The 16,595-nt window shown below is 46.6% G+C and overlaps 1 protein-coding gene across 1 annotated transcript in view; it reads right to left on the bottom strand.

Annotated features, from left to right (window-relative positions):
* The window catches only part of MAPK1 (mitogen-activated protein kinase 1), a 417,351-nt gene that overhangs the window by 37,325 nt on the left and 363,431 nt on the right, over positions 1 to 16,595 (bottom strand). Inside the window, exon 7 of the mRNA XM_078667885.1 lies at positions 10,811 to 10,920. Within this exon, the coding sequence (XP_078524011.1) occupies positions 10,811 to 10,920 (110 nt within the window). The remainder of the gene's footprint in view (positions 1 to 10,810; positions 10,921 to 16,595) is intronic.

Genomic DNA, 16,595 nt, shown 5'->3' with positions numbered 1-16,595 from the left:
GGGGTTCGTTGTGCTGGTGGTAGGGTTCTTGCTCAGGGAGGTAGCGAGCTGGTCTGCAGTGATCTTGTTCCAGCTTCTGCGGGGAACCTGTTGCTGGTGATGGTGGAGCGTGGTCCTTCTGAAGCTGAAGTGGACGCAGCTGTGGTCCGTCCAGTGGAGTCCCGTGGCGTGGCTGAAGGCGATGTCCTTGCTGGAGGAGAAGATCGGGTCGAGTGTGTGTCTGGCGTAGTGGGTGGGGGTGGTCACCAGTTGCTTGAGTCCGAGGTTGGAGAGGTTGTCCAGCAGGGTGGTGGTGTTGCGGTCGTTGTTCTCCAGGTGGAAGTTGAGGTCCCCGAGGAGGATGTAGTCGGCAGAGGGGAGGGCGTGCGGGCTGATGAAGTCGGCGATGTCTTCGCTGAATTGTGTCCGTGGTCCCGGGGGTCTGTAGATGAGTGCCTCTGAGGGTGGTCTTGGGGTTGACGTGGATCTGGAAGTGCAGGTGTTCGGTGGGTGCGAGGGTATCGTCGGTGTCGGTCGTGATGCGGATGGTGTTTCTGTGGATGATGGCGATGCCTCCTCCGGTCTGGTTGATGCGGTCCCTCCGGATGATCTTGTAGCCGTCCGGGATGGCGATGTCGGGCGATGAGGAGGCGTTCATCCAGGTTTCCGTGAGGAAGGCGACGTCTGGGGCTGTGGTGTCGAGCAGGTTCCAGAGCTCGACGGCGTGTCTGTGGACGGAGCGGGTGTTGAGCAGGATGCACTTCAGGTGGGTGCTGCTGGAGTTCGGCTTGGTGGGTGCTGGTGTAGCGTGGGTCCGGTTGCAGGTGAACTTGCAGGAGTGGCAGCTGAAGGGTCCGTGGGTGCGTTTCGGTGTGGCTCGGTAGCAACCCGGGGTTCGGCCGGTGTTGAGTGCGTTGAGTTCGGTGGCGTCGTAGGTCCGTCGGGTCGGCTTCCGTCGGTGGGGGCCAGGGGTCCTGGCGCTGGGCGCGGTCCAGGCGCGGACGGGCGCAGACGGGCTTACCTTTGGCGCACACTCGGCGCGCCCGCTGAGCGTCAACGCTGCGCTTATGCACGGTCGCCATTTATGGCGAAGTGGGAGGGAGGGCGGAGCAGCTGGGAGATGGGAGCGGGGAGGGCACAGAAGGTAAGGGGGCGTGGCCGCACGCAGGCGGCGGGAAGCGGGTCGGGGGGCACAGGGGCACAGAGAGCGGCGCAAAACAATGCAAGGCACAAAAAAAAAAAGGAAAAATAATGGGCACAGAACAGAAAGGCAAAACGATACAGGCAGCACAAAATAAAGAAATCACACGCAAAATATGACGACGGGGGGCGGGCTCGACGGGGCGGGCTCAGCGAGGCTGAGGACAGTAGCGAGGGGACGCACACGCTACAGCTGGTGGCCGTGCGGCGCGGGGGTGTCCTGAGGTCAGGTCACACTCACCTGCGCTGCACGGTCGCCATTCATGGCCAAGTGGGAGGGAGGGCGGAGCAGCTGGGAGGTGGGAGCGGGGAGGGCACAGAAGGTAAGGGGGCGTGGCCGCACGCAGGCGGCGGGAAGCGGGGAGCGGGAAGCGGGTCGGGGGGCACAGGGGCACAGAGAGCGGCGCAAAACAATGCAAGGCACAAAAAAAGGAAAAATAATGGGCACAGAACAGAAAGGCAAAACGATACAGGCAGCACAAAATAAAGAAATCACACGCAAAATATGACGGCGGGGGGGGGCTCAGCGAGGCTGAGGACAGTAGCGAGGGGACGCACACGCTACAGCTGCAGTAACTGAATTGCTTACTTTTTTTATGTTGCCAAATGGGCCAAATTCCAGGCTGATTCGAATGTGGAAAAACCCGGAGAATGCTAATAACCGAAGAGTATGTAATTTAGAACAGGGAAGAATCAGCATTTTTATCAAAGTGCCTCTTGCCATGAGACATTAGGAGACAGTTCCATTTTTTGAAATTAAGTAGTACCAGAAAAGAGACAAGCCATAATTAAGTGTAAACATCTCACCATGAATAGAAACTGCAACTCCAAATAGGTTACTACAGAAACATAGCTGTTCACCATCTCATCCATCTGTTGACTACAAAAATAAAATTCTGTGTCTTCCCCCTGACTGAGATAATGCTCGATAGTGCCATGAATGTTCGGGCTTAGCCCCATAAAATCCAGAGGGAATATATTAACTGAGTGTCAAAACCTGAAAATACAAGGCTAACAATAATGGCAAGGCTAATATTTATCCTAAATTCGTCCTAAGCGTTTCCTTAAATAGTAATTAGTCAGCTCACTCGTATAATTACAATGCATGTTCTATCGCAGTGGCTAGGAGAGCACTTCTAAGCTGTTGTAATTCATTGTTAGCCGGTTTCTTGTGATTGATAGAATAGCTAAGAGTACTCAGTTCTACCACCGTTGTAAGTTAATCACACACTATCCTGAAAGGAGCAGAACTCACATTCTCCTTGATAAAGTCTCCAACATATATTTGATACTCTTGATTTCGTGGGAAAGCTCGATCAAAAATCAACCTTGTATATGGAGCCAAACCATCAAATGATGCAGCTATAGATAAAACTAAATGACCTTGAACAACCTACGTTACACCAGTTCTTGAATGCCGTTTATGTAGAGATAAATAATCTGTAAATCACGGCCGAGACAGGTGGTAGTAATGCCATCCATCCATCCAAAGGAGTGTTGGGATCTGGTCCTTTAAATGGGAACCATGGTACATGAACGTTCCCTGCGTGGAACATACTGTGTGGTGTGTTCTTTCTTCGGCAGTTGCTGCCGGGGAGTTCCTATGGCTGGAGCTAATAAAGTATCCTCCTCACCTACTACCGTGTGGTGACTTGCCTCCTTTCACTGGCGACGATGACTCCAGCTTCCGGTTCTCCCCATCGACGGATTTGGTCGTGACGAACTGCTCTGCTTTCCGATCACCAGTTTTCCTTCGTGTATCTACGAAGTCTTCTACAGTTCTTGTTGTTTCTTTTCTGCTAAGCTGTTGTCCCGGACTTCGACCCTGGACCCCTCGACTGAACGCCTCTTGTCAGCGTATTTCTTCCTGTAAGGTACTTTCTGGCTTTATGTTGCTTGGCGCGCGATCGAGCTGCTCCTTGCTCTCGCAACGCCATGCATGCGCATTTTATTTTGCCTGACTCCTCTTTCAGACGTACACGCAACGTATCGACGCTGCGTGCGGCCATTTGTGTGTACTGTTTCCACGGCAACCTCGCTGACGCGCACAGCTTCGAAGCAGTTGCGCTCAGTTACGAAGCATTCATGTTTATGGGCATTTTCACTTCGCTGACACGCACAGCATTTCATCGTTACACTCAGTTGTTGATGTGCCATTTTATTTTACTGCACATCGCTGATGTGCACAGCCTTTCATCATTGCGCTCAGTTGTGGATGCGCCTTATTTTATATACAGAGCAGTACATTCACATTTGCACCTATTTGGTTACCGTTTTATGCACAGTATTTTTTAACTGCTCAGCTGTTTCAGTTGCAATCTACTTATTGTGCACAACTTACCATATCACTGATGTGCACAGCTTCATTGTAGCTGTTGTATGTCTGGTTTATAATACTTGTGTGGGGCAGCAACTCACCCACGCACCATTATGGATCGCTTTGTGGCACCTCCTCCTTTTCTTCAATCTGCTCGCACACCTCCTGTTAAGTGGGATGAATGGAAGGATACGTTTGAGGCATATCTTGAGGCAATTGACGGAGAGACTTTTACTTCCAAAAAGAAGAAAGCTTTATTGATTTATAACCTTGGGGCTGAAGGCAGAAGTGTTTTGAAAACTCTTCCTTTGGAAACTGTTAGCACTTTAGTGACTGGAGGGGATAGTGGTGATTCCTTGTTGGTGGATGATTATGCCACAATCATCAAAACTTTGGACAAGCGTTTTAGTCCAAAAAGGAATATTGTTCTTGAGCGACAAATTTCTTCAGCGATCCCAAATTCCTGGTGAATCAATTGATGATTTTGTGGCTGCGCTTAGAACTCTTGCAGTCAATTGTAATTACAGGGAATTTAGGGATGAAATCATCCGGGATCAATTAATTGAGAAGACCTCCAACAAAAAAATTCGTGGATCCGCAAAATTGGCGGATTTTGCGGATTTGCGGATCCGCGGATTTGGGGCGGGGCTTCCATGCAAGTGCACATGCCTCTTGTGTGTTTAAAAGGTCTGAGACCGAACAGAGCAGTAGATAAAGAGACAGAAGCTCCTGGTCACAGGAACAGCAAAGGGATTGCGCTCGTGAAAGTCAAGGATGCAAAGGCCTCTATCCAGCATCACAGCTGATTTTCGACGGTAGGTTTGGGAAGAAGGCACACCTGCCCAGCCTCGATGACGAGCACGATTGTTTTTGGGCTGATGAATGAGTCACTGCATTTGAGCTTCAACTAGTTCCAGCGACCATGTGTGTGTTACTATGCAATCGCTCCGAAGGGTGCAGGAGTCCCTTGGGTGAGCTGTCCATCATAGTGGGTCAATGGCGGGAAGACGGTGCACCCCGCGAGTGTGTGGGCGGGGCTTCCATGCGAGTGCACATGCCTCTTGTGTGTGTAAAAGGTCTGAGACCGATCAGAGCAGTAGATGGAGACAGACCCTCCTGGTCACAGGAACAGCAAAGGGATTGCGCTCGTGAAAGTCAAGGATGCAAAGGCCTCCATCCAGCATCACAGCTGGTTTTCGACAGTAGATTTGGGAAAAGAAAGCACACCAGCCTGGCCTGTTGTAACTATTTTACGATGGCGCCGGCAAGCTGCCAGCGCCATCCTAAAATAGTTACTAAATTAGCTTCAACAGGAAGCTCTAATAGATAAAATCGAGCACCTGCTTTATTTTATCTATTAGAGCTTCCAGTTGAAGCTAACTTAGTAACTATTTTAGGATGGCGCTGGCAGCTTGCCGGCGCCATCGTAAAATAGTTACAACAGGCCAGGCTTCAACTTTTGCCCCCGGATCCGCCGCTCGCGGATTTGCGAATTCTCGGTAAATTCGCGGATCGCAAATTTACCAAAAATTCGCAAAATCCGCGAGCGGAACGGATTTTGCGCCCACCACTACTGATGATCCTGACTTGGAAACTGCACTAACTCTTGCTAGATCTATTGAACATTCTCAGTTTTGCGTGAAAGAGATGGGCAATCCTGCCTCTTCCACCGAGGTTAAACTTTTGAAGTCCACTTCCAAACTCAGCAAGTTACCGTCCGTTACCAAGTCTACTTCTAGAGTTTCACGTTCCTCTGTTATGCCTTCTAACCAAACCAAGGTTATATCTAAGGATGTAATATGTTTCCGTTGTGGTAGTACCACCCATCTTGGCAATGCTAAGTTTTGTTTTGCACTAAATCAGACTTGTTATAACTGGAAAAAAAGGCCATTATTCTAGTGTTAAGAATTGCTTATGCTGTCCTCCTCTGCATTTCTTGGGGATGGTGTGGTAGCATTAGCTGCTTTGGGGGTGTTCACAAAAGAAAATCACCTTCCTGCAAAATTTCTGTTAATGATACCTATCTGTCCTTTTTAGCTGATTCCGGTTCTCCTTTTACTTTGATTAATGCTGCGGATTTTGACAAGTTAAGTAATGTGCAACTTAGAGAATCTTGCATAAAAATCTTTGTGTATGGTGGCAAACGGGTTGAAGTTTTAGGGAAATTTGTTGCTGATCTCAAATTTCATTCTGATCTTGTTTCTGGTACTGTATTTGTGGTCAAGGAGGGAGCCAATCTTTTAGGGTGGGATGATCAAGGTAATTTAAACATTGTGCTGGATCCCAATCATCCTGATCTGGTGATTTCCCGTAGCGAATTTTATAAATCTGTTCCCGCTCCTTCCCATTTGTCTGGAGTCAAGTGGGAACGTATGTTTCCTGAAGGTTGACGGGAAGCTTGGGAAACTTATTGGGTTCCAACACCAGATTGTTCTCGAAAACGATGCTAAAGCAGTTGTGCATAAGGTTCGCAAGGTGCCTTTGAGTCTTCGTCATGAAGTCAAAAAAGAATTGGAACGGTTGTGTGCGACCGGAGTAATTGAGCCCATTGAGGGTTCTGAGTGGCTTGCACCGATTCTTTTAGCACGGATCAGACAACTGTCTAAGAATGTGTGTTGATTTGCGTGACCTCAACGCTAACATCTTGGTCGACCGTCAACCCCTCCCTAATATAAATGAATTGTTGACCACTTTAGACAGTGCCAGATTCTTTGCTTCCCTTGATATTTCTTCTGCGTACCATCAGATTGAACTCAGCAAAGAGTCTAGGCATTTGACTTCCTTTGTTACTCCTGAAGGTGCTTATCGTTACATTCGTATGCCCTTCGGCCTTGCCTCAGCTTCGGCTGTGTTTCAACGATTAATGAAAAACTTATTTAAGGATATTCCTGGAGTTGTGTTTTTTCAAGATGACATCCTTATTCATGGAAAAACTGAACTTGAGCACGATGAGAGAGTAAATGAATGTTTTGAGCATCATTAAGTCAAGTGGGTTAACGTTAAGGGCTGACAAATGCAAGTTTTTGCAAGATGGTGTTGATTACTTGGGTCACCACATTTCTCACAAGGGTATCGAACCCAAATTTAAGATTATTGATGCTATACAAAATGCACCCACACCTACTAATAGGGATCAGCTACGTTCATATTTGGGATTAGTAGAATATTATTCGAAATTTGTCAACAATTTTTCCTCCAAGACTGCTTCTATGCGCAATTTACTTAAAAAGAATGTGAAATTTGTATGGGATGAGGATTGTCAAAATAACTTTGTATCAATTAAGAATGAGATTGTACAAGCTGGTCCTCTCAAATTGTTCAATATTAATGACTTATGCATTATTTCAACTGATGCTAGCAATGTGGGTCTAGGCGCTGTTCTTCAAAAAAAAAGTGATGGTTGTGAGGAAACAATTGCTTTTGCTTACAGAACCTTGAGGGGAGCAGAGGGGACTTATTCTACTATTGAAAAAGAGGCTTTGGGATTGTGGTGGGGTGTGCAGCATTTCAAAAACTTTCTTTGGGGTAATGAATTCATTTTGAGGACCGATCACAAACCCTTAGTTGATTTATTCACTGCAAACGGAGGTGGTAGGGCCACACCTCGGGTTGCCAAGTGGCAATTCAGGTTGCAAGAGTTTCGTTATCGTCTTGAGTATGTGCATGGTGTTAAAAATCATGTTGCGGATTGCTTGTCTAGATTGCCCCTTTGTTCTGAGAATGATGTTTCTGTGCGTGATGATTTAGAGATGGTGTGTGCTGTGTGTTCCTTAAACAACACTGTTGGTTGTGCCCTTTCTGAGCGGGAGTGGTTGGATAGCGTAAGTGAAGATGACATTGTTTCGAAGGTCATTGACTGTTTATCAGGTGTGTGGCCATGTGATAAGGATTGTCCATCTGATTTGGTTCCTTTTAAAAGAGTCAAAGACGAGTTGTCTGTTGTGGGTGGTTTACTTGTAGTTCCTTTTTCCGTTCGTAGCAGAATTCTTGATTTGGCTCACGAAGGCCATCCTAGCATCCATGCTATGAAGCGTAGGGTTAGACAAGATTTTTGGTGGCCGGCACTTGATAAGGATGTGGAACATTTTGTTCGTGATTGTTGTACTTGTGTCACTAGTGACAAATCTCAAGTCACTAGACCTTCTCCTGTTGAACCTGTCATTGTAAAGAATATACCTTGGTCTAAACTGGCTTTTGATATTGCTGGTCCTTTCGGTCTCATTGGTTGTTCTCCCAAGTATGCTCTGGTTCTAGTTGATTACGTGTCTAAATGGCCTGAAGTGAGGTTTGTTGACAATGCTAACTCTTCATCTATCATTGATTTCTTTCTTGATGTTTTTCTTAGGGAGGGTTTTCCTGATGAGTTGGTTTCTGATAACGGCACCCAGTTAACTTCGTTTGAAATGCAGGGATTTTTCAAGGATGCGGGGATTAAGCATATTTGTACTTCCCTTTATCATCCGCGCAGTAACGGTTTGGTTGAACGGTTCAACCGTGTGGTCAAGGAACATGTGCAACTTGCTTTGGTGAATGGGTTGCATTGACGCAAGGCACTATGTGATATGTTGTGGGCTGTGAGAACTACTCCTCATTAGCACTGGTGTTGCCCCGTTCACTTTGCTTCGTGGTAGGGTGGCTGATTCCAAACTGAAGAAAGAGTGGATGTCTAGGAGAATGGTCAATTTTAGTAAATTGTCTGGTGTGACTGATGTCAGAGCTGCTGTACAGGTGAAGTATGATACCAGGCCTAGTGCAAGTAATTCCATGGATGTCAAGGTGGGTGATTGGGTGAGGTACAAAAAACCTGGTTTTCTCCGCAAAGGTGAATCTCTGTTTTCATCTCCCAAAAGGGTGTCTGTGGTGAAAGAACGGGTGGTGGTGCTGATGGATGGTAGAGTGTGGAATAAGTCTTGCATTTCCATTATTCCTAAATCTATGGTTGGCGAGGTCAACAGAAGATTGGGCACACACTCCCCTCCCGCTGTGGTGTCCTCTGATGTTCCTGGAAGGGATGATGTTGTTCTTTCAGGTCGTGCTCCTCCCATATGTGTGTGTCATCCAGGCCATCCAGGCCAAAGCGTTTACCTGTCAAATTTCATGATTATAATATGCAGTAGTCTGTGGTTCTGATTTTGCTGTCTTTTTCTCAGTTTTACGAATCTTTGTTTTCTTCATCTTCCATTTATCTTTTCTTTTTTTCGTTCTTCTTGTTTCTCTGTTTTTGGTCATTTTATTGAAGGAGGGGAGGTGTGTTGGGATCGGGTCCTTTAAATGGGAACCATGGTACATGAACGTTCCCTGCTTGGACTATACTGTGTGGTGTGTTCTTTCTTCGGCAGTTGCTGCCGGGGAGTTCCTATGGCTGGAGCTAATAAAGTACCCTCCTCACCTACTACCGTGTGGTGACTTACCTACTTTCAAGGAGTTTATCTGAAAGAGCAGCTCTGGGACAGAATAGTCTTAAACCATCCTCAAGGGCAAGGTGAAGCCCAAGATGTCGGACTCCTACATCCAGAGTTGCCGTCCGGGCCAGGGCATAGCTGACTCTCCACTGCTTCACCCGACCCCATCTCGCAGTGCTGGGCGCAGGAGTTCATGTGGAGAGCTTGAGGGACAGTACAGAGCATCTTTCAACACGGCGGACTGAGCAGACTGCGTCCGAATGGCAGGTGAGCCGCAGAGCATACTATTCTCACAATGGCAGTGAGCGGAGGCTGGATGGAAGGCCTGTCTTGCAGCAGTTAGACCCTCCACGCTGGAGCTATATGCCAATCCTGCATCTAGAGGCTCCTAGTGGTGCGATACAATACGGGGCGAGCCTGGCCCGCTGAGCCAGAGCAAATAGCATCGACCCCCTCCAATACACTGCAGAATAAGTGGACACTCTTAGGAGCGTGCAGGGGAGCTTCTGTGGAATGATGGTGCTTTACTGGGTGTTCCCATGACACACACACACACACACACACACACATATATATATGCAAAGCCCGAAAGCAAATTCCAAGGGCACACGACAGCTTGCCAGCCCTCCGGCATCTTGTCCAAATCTGCCCCCATTTCTGGTAAGTTATTTCATGCCTACGTGTTTCAAGGCTCTGCGCTTCTTCCTGGGCAGTGATTACAAAAGCAGCACAAACTCACTAATTAGCATTCCCAGTGTTTTTATTTATGCTAATCCTCGCAAATGTTCCTGGGACATGAAGTCCTAAGGTGAGTCAATAATCTCCCCTAATTGGGTGCGCTGCTGATGCCCCTGTAATATGGATCCTACTTAAGGAAGCTAATTTTGAAAAATATTTGCATCAGCAGCACACCCACTTAGTCGGCTTGATCTTCACTGGCAGTGTTGTACTTCGGCACAACTTTTCTTCAAATCCGAGGTATCAGAATAGATCAAGCCCACCACTACAAACAGGAGGAATAAAAGCGGTGTTGGAGTCACTGAACTCTGCATTGGGCTCGGCGCACTGTCACACTTGTCCCCGTGGATAAACATACCTGAATGTGGCGGTTTGCAGTTATGGGGGACGCAAGGAGTACTTTTGCTGTGGCAGGCAGTGCGGGACATGAGGAGTAAGCTGCCTGACAGTCCTGCTTATTTCCTGCAAAAATATGGTGATCCTGGCAAATTACTGCATGCTGGGACCAGTAGTTCCTCATCATAATGGAGAACCCGAGCAGGTGACGCGGATTACGGCTTGGGGGAGGAGCTAACCATAGTATATATTTGAACTGAGGGGGGCAGTACTGTTGAGCGGCGCATTCATCTCCTGTGTTGCATGCTGGGCGCTGAGGAGGCCACACGGCCGAAATGCATACGCCCGCGCCTCTATACTTTGCTGCAATAAAGATTCTCCGATGTGCTCCCCCTAAGTGGCCTCAGACTTTCTTTTTGGGAAAGATTCTTGGAATATATATATATATATATATATATATATATATATATATATATATACACACATACATACATACACGCGCACACACACACACGCACATTAGCAAAAGCGCACTGGGTTATTAAGTATTTGGCAGTTATGACCATCAATGAAAATGCTTTAAAGATCACCACAGTGAAGGCAGAGTAGCTAAGAGCAGATATTTCACAGTCACAATATATCAATGCATGTTAAAGAGAATGGGGTACAGCATCACACAAAGTGGGTATGTTAATTCATCTAAAGAAACTATGAACGATTATAAATCTCCTGTAAGAAATAATTTATTATCTAAAAATCCTTTTAGCATTCAAACTTCCTTTCATCTGAACAGCTTATAACATGCAGGAAAATACCAGAATATGAAATTAAAAGTTACCTCATCACTGGGGTCATAATACTGTTCCAAGTAAGGATGTGCCAAAGCTTCCTCTACCTCGATTCTCTTGTGAGGGTTGAAAGTCAACATTTTATCCAACAAATCAAGTGCTGCAATCAAAAAAAAGCGCACTTAAACATACGTTCAAAGTAGAAAAAAGCCCCCAAAAAAGTTTCTTGGACACATTTACTAGCAATTCCATTATAGGTTTAGTCATGTAATTCCTACAATTACATTTTCTACTTGTATGCAGGACCCCAGAATATTTCTTTAAAGAAAGTCTTTCTAAAACTATAAATCAAGTGCCTATCGCAAAGATAGGTTTTTTTAATAAAAACTAATGGGAATTCGAAACTTATATAGAAAACAACTGGAAGGGTGCTCTTTATTTCTCTTTTATAAAAAAGAAAAACAAATATATCCAGAAATGAAAACAGACCAGCAATAGACTTGTTAGAGGCACATTCCAGAGTAATTCTGAAGGTAGCAAGCTGCGCTTATGTCCTTACGTACAGTGTAGTGCCAGGACAGTTCTAAGCGCAGTCACAGAAAAGGCCTTCCCGACTAGTCTCTTAGCTATTATCCTACTTTTTACAGCAGGAAAAGGGTAGTCGCATGTATTTCTTTACAAGACCTAATTGGTAGCCCAAATCACAAGGAACTTGATTTTACTTCACTGTGGGATGGTCAAAGATATTGGTAAAAAAGAAAACCAGTTACTTACCTGTAACTACAGTTGTCCAGTATTGGTATCTTTCATAGATTCGCATGCCTGAATCATTCCCTGTCGCGCGAGTCCCACAGTAAATACAAAAAGCAGTGCCAAAGGTAAATAATAGGAGTTGGCCCTAAAGAAAAGGCCTGAGGCCTAGATCCTAGAAGCCTATCTACATCATTATGCTAAAATTACCAAAAATGTGGTCCCAACCAATCAGCACCCTCTAGAACACTCAGCAGAGACAGTTCTCCTCAGATTTTCGTTTGCACAAGTGGGAAATAAGTATCCCAGACATTAAGAACTGACTCTCCGGGGAGGAGGGTGGGTGCAAGTGAATCTATGAAACATACCAATACTGGATAACTGTAGTTACAGGTGAGTAACCTGTTATCTTATCCAGTATTGGGGTATGTTTCATAGATTCACATGCCTGAATCAGAGTAGCAAGCAGTAAGCCAAGTATACAGTCGGTTGCGGATGGTGTGAGACTTAGCTGATAAACTCGCGGTTGCATCCATAAATAATTAAAAAAGGCATAAAAAAACAATCCTTTACAGTTGAAACATGATCTATAAATAGGAAAAGAAACATGCATAGTCATATCTAAGCGTTATGTAATATATATACATATACACACACACACACACACACACACACACATACACACAACAAACGTAGTTTTTCGGCGTGTCAAGTCACCAAGCACGGCGGGCAAACACGGCCGGGACGCCACTCCCAAATTTATGTAGCGAAAGCCAGTTTCAGAGAAATAAAACTCACGGGTGCCGTGGCTTCGATAAGCAGTAGACTTTATTCAAAGCAAACGGGTGCCCAACGCGTTTCGGAGTTACCTCACTCCTTGTTCACGGGTAAAGTTTTACAAGTGCCATTGACATTTAAAGATACAGAGTTCCTATTAGTCATAGACATAGAAAACATATGTTTATCAAAATGGTTTTGTATCGTCAAGATTATTAAAAGTTTGCAGTGATTTCAAAAAGGCAAAATTAAGCCAGTGTTCAATCAAAATAATACCGTAATTATGCACACCATAAGGATGAAATACATTTCCAAACATTGCAGATAACTTTGACATAATCCCCAAGTGGGGTAATGCTTCGACATAGTGCAACACGCTATACAGTCGCTAATTGTGGCCCAGTCTGTTCATATTTACTCAAAATGCCCCCAAGTACTTGTCAGAAAGTTATCTGCAATGTTTGGAAATGTATTTCATCCTTATGGTGTGCATAATTACGGTATTATTTTGATTTAACACTGGCTTAATTTTGCCTTTTTGAAATCACTGCAAACTTTAATAATCTTGACGATACAAAACCAGTTTGATAAACATATGTTTTCTATGTCTATGACTAATAGGAACTCTGTATCTTTAAATGTCAATGGCTGAATATGCTACTTACCAGTATGCATCTGTTCTTGGCATGTAGGGCAGCTAACATTCAAATCTATTGCATAGATCGCCGCCTAGTGTTGGGTCCGGATGATTGCACATTGTTGTCCTGGAAGAGTCTTCAAAGTATCACAAGATAGGTGGCTCCTCCCCTGGACTACAGTGCGCATGGGCATCGACTCCATCCCCAGATTGTTTTTAGCCATTGTGGCAAAGATGGAGTGCGATAGTAGAAATGATGTCCATGCTAGTGATGAAATGCAAGAAGTAATCTGCAGCTGCTACAGGCGCCGGGGAGGAGGGTGGGCGATATGAATGTTAGCAGCCCTACATGCCAAGAACAGATGCATACTGGTAAGTAGCATATTCAGTTCGAGGCATGTGGGCTGCTAAATTCATATCTATTGCATAGAATACATAGCAGTCCCCTCATTAGCGGCGGCCGCCCGTGCCAGCTGCAGAAGTCTGAAAAAGAGTTTTGAGAACAGCCTGTCCTACAGCTGCCTGCTGTTTGGAGTGCACATCTACACAGTAATGTTTGGTAAATGTATGTGGTGTAGCCCACGTGGCTGCTCTACAAATGTCTTCCAAAGGAATATTACCTAGGAATGCCATGGAGGCCCCCAACTTGCGTGTGGAGTGCGCCCTGGGGGGGACCGTTAAAGTGCGTTTAGCTTTCTGATGACAAATCTGAATACATTTAACGATCCACCTGGCTATTCCAGCTTTGGAAATAGGGTTGCCTTTGTGCGGTGCTGAGAAGGCAACGAAAAGTTGCTGTGTCTTTCTAAAGTGTTGTGTTCTGTCAATGTAGTACATTAATGCCCTTTTAACGTCCAGCGTGTGGAGCATTCTTTCCGCTACCGTTTCTGGGTTTGGAAAGAATGCGGGCAGTTCAATCGTCTGATTGACATGAAACCGACACCACCTTTGGAAGGAACTTGGGGTTAGTGCGGAGCACTACCCTGTTTGAATGGACTTGAATAAATGGCTCTTGTATTGTGAGCGCTTGTAGCTCACCAACACGTCTTAGAGACGTGATAGCAATGAGGAAAGCCACTTTCCATGTCAAGAACTGAACCTCACACGAATGTAGAGGCTCAAAAGGCAGGCCCATCAACCTAGTGAGGACCACGTTGAGATTCCATACTGGAGCGGGTGGGGTCCTGGGAGGAATGACCCGCTTCAGCCCTTCTAGAAAAGCTTTAATGGCAGGCACTCTGAAAACAGAGAGATGCTGCCTGTTTTGAAGATAAGCCGCTATGGCGGATAAGTGTATCCTAATGGAAGCGTACGCTAGATTGCATTTGTAAAGATGCAACAAATAGCAGATGATGTTAGGAATGGATGCATCTAGCGGGTTTATTTTATGTGCTGTACAATAAATGACAAACCGCTTCCATTTTGCCGCATAGCAAGCTCTTGTAGTGGGCTTCCGTGCCTCCCTGATGATGTCCATGCATTCTGGAGGCAGGTTAAGGTAGCCAAACTCTAAGACCTCAGGAGCCAGAACGCCAGATTGAGCTGGTGCGGATCTGGATGCTGAATGTCGCCATGGTTCTGCGTCAAAAGTCTGGGTGTGAGGTGCAGCCTTTGATGCGGTACCACGGAGAGTTCTAGAAACGTGGTGTACCATGGTTGGCGTGCCCACGTTGGAGCAACCAGGATGAGTGTCAGAGTGTTGCTTTAGCTTTCTTGCCACCAGCGGTATTAGAGGTGCTGGGGGAAAGCGTACGCAAATCTGCCTGACCAGTTCATCCATATCGCATTGCCCTGCGATTGTGGGTGAGGGAACCTGGCGGCAAAGCTTTGGCATTTTGCGTTTTCCCTTGTGGCAAACAGGTCTATCTCTGGATGACCCCACTGCTGGAAGTACGGGCTAAGTACTGATGGATGTATCTCCCACTCGTGCATGATTGTCCTTGCCCGGGAGGTGTTCCGCCATGAGGAAAATGTTCCTCTGAATGGCCCACTTCCACATGCTCTGAGCGAGATGAGACAGCTGTGGAGAGTGTGTACCCCACTGCTTCTGGATATAGTACATGGCAGTCATGTTGTCCGTCTGGATCAACACGACTTTGTTGCACAGATGTACCTTGAAGGACTTGAGTGCCATGAAGATTGCCATCAACTCTAGATAGTTGATGTGCATCTTCTTTTGCTGTGTCGTCCATAGTCCCTGCACCGTGTAGTGGAGCACATGAGCTCCCCATCCCTGGAGAGAAGCGTCCGTCGTCATGATGATCTGCGGCACAGGCTCTTGGAACGGTCGGCCCTTGCAAAGGTTGTGTGGATTCCACCAATGCAGAGAGCTGTATGCCCGACCGGTCACCAACACTAGGTATTTCAATTGTCCTTGAGCCTGTGTCCACTGATGCGCCAAGCATTCTTGGAGCGGACGCATATGCAACCTTGCGTGCGGGACTATGAAGATGCAGGAGGCCATCATGCCTATCATCTGCATAAACACTCTCGCTGGGAGTGAGTGTTGCTGTCTGAACCTTTGGATGAGCTACTGGATGTTGTCGATCCTCACCTGGTTCGGCTGAGCTGTAGCAGTCAAAGTATTTATTGTCGCGCCTAGATACTGCCGCACATGGGCTGGCTGGGGTTCTCACTGAACTATCCAAAGTCGCACCTTCAGACTGTGAAGGAGGTGAATCGTGTGGGACATGTCTGCGGCGCACTGCTGTTCCGACTTTGCTTGAACGAGCCAGTCGTCTAGGTAAGGGTAGACATGTATGTTTTGTCTCCTGAGGTGCGCCGCCACAGTCGCCAGACACTTTGTGAACACCCTGGGGGCAGTGGTCACTCCGAAGGGTAGGACCTTGAACTGGTAATGCCTGTTTTGTATGGTGAACCTGAGATATTTTCTGTGGGATGGGTGAAGTGGTATGTGAAAGTAAGCATCCTTGAGGTCCAAGGTTGCGAGGAAGTCTCCCTGGTTTAACAATGGAAGAACCTGTTGCAGTGTTAACATGTGGAAATGTTCTGAGAGTATGTACAGGTTGAGGGGGCGTAGGTCCAGAATGGGTCTGAGCGAGCAGTCCTTCTTTGGGATTAAGAAGTACAGGGAATAAACCCCTGTGCCTTCTTCCTCCACCGGCACGAGCCCTATTGCGCCTTTTTGCAGCATTACAAGAACCTCGTGCTGCAATAAGTGCAAGTGCTCTGCTGACATAGGTCGTTGTCTTGGGGGTATGTTGGGTGGAGTGGACGTTAACTCCAAACAATAACCGAACTGGATAAGTTTCCTCACCCACCTGTCTGTGGTGATGGACGTCCAGACTGGCAGGAACTGCTGGAGTCTCCCCCCGACAGGTGTTGGATGGTCGGGGGGTAGGGACAGAGAGTCACTGTTTGTTGGCAGCAGAGGAACGGGAACTATTGTTGCCTCTGCCTCTGGCGCTGTTGCCTCTGTAACCACCTCTATTCTGTTTCGGGTACGAGGCTTGGGCGCCTCCTCTGCCGAAATGTGACTGCTGTGCCAAGTGTCCTCTGGTAGTACCCCGCGCACTTGAGCGACGAAAAGTGTTTCCTCTGAATTGCTGAGACTGAAGCGCCCCTACGGACTTAGCCGTCTCAGTATCTTTTTTGATCTTCTCGAGGGTGGTGTCAACCTCCGGCCCAAACAGTCTGTCCGGATTGACGGG

The sequence above is a fragment of the Lissotriton helveticus genome, chromosome 11 (genome assembly GCF_964261635.1).
Source record: "Lissotriton helveticus chromosome 11, aLisHel1.1, whole genome shotgun sequence".
NCBI classification, from domain to species: domain Eukaryota; kingdom Metazoa; phylum Chordata; class Amphibia; order Caudata; family Salamandridae; genus Lissotriton; species Lissotriton helveticus.
Note: the sequence above shows the minus strand (reverse complement) of the source record. Positions and strands in the feature narration are given on the sequence as shown.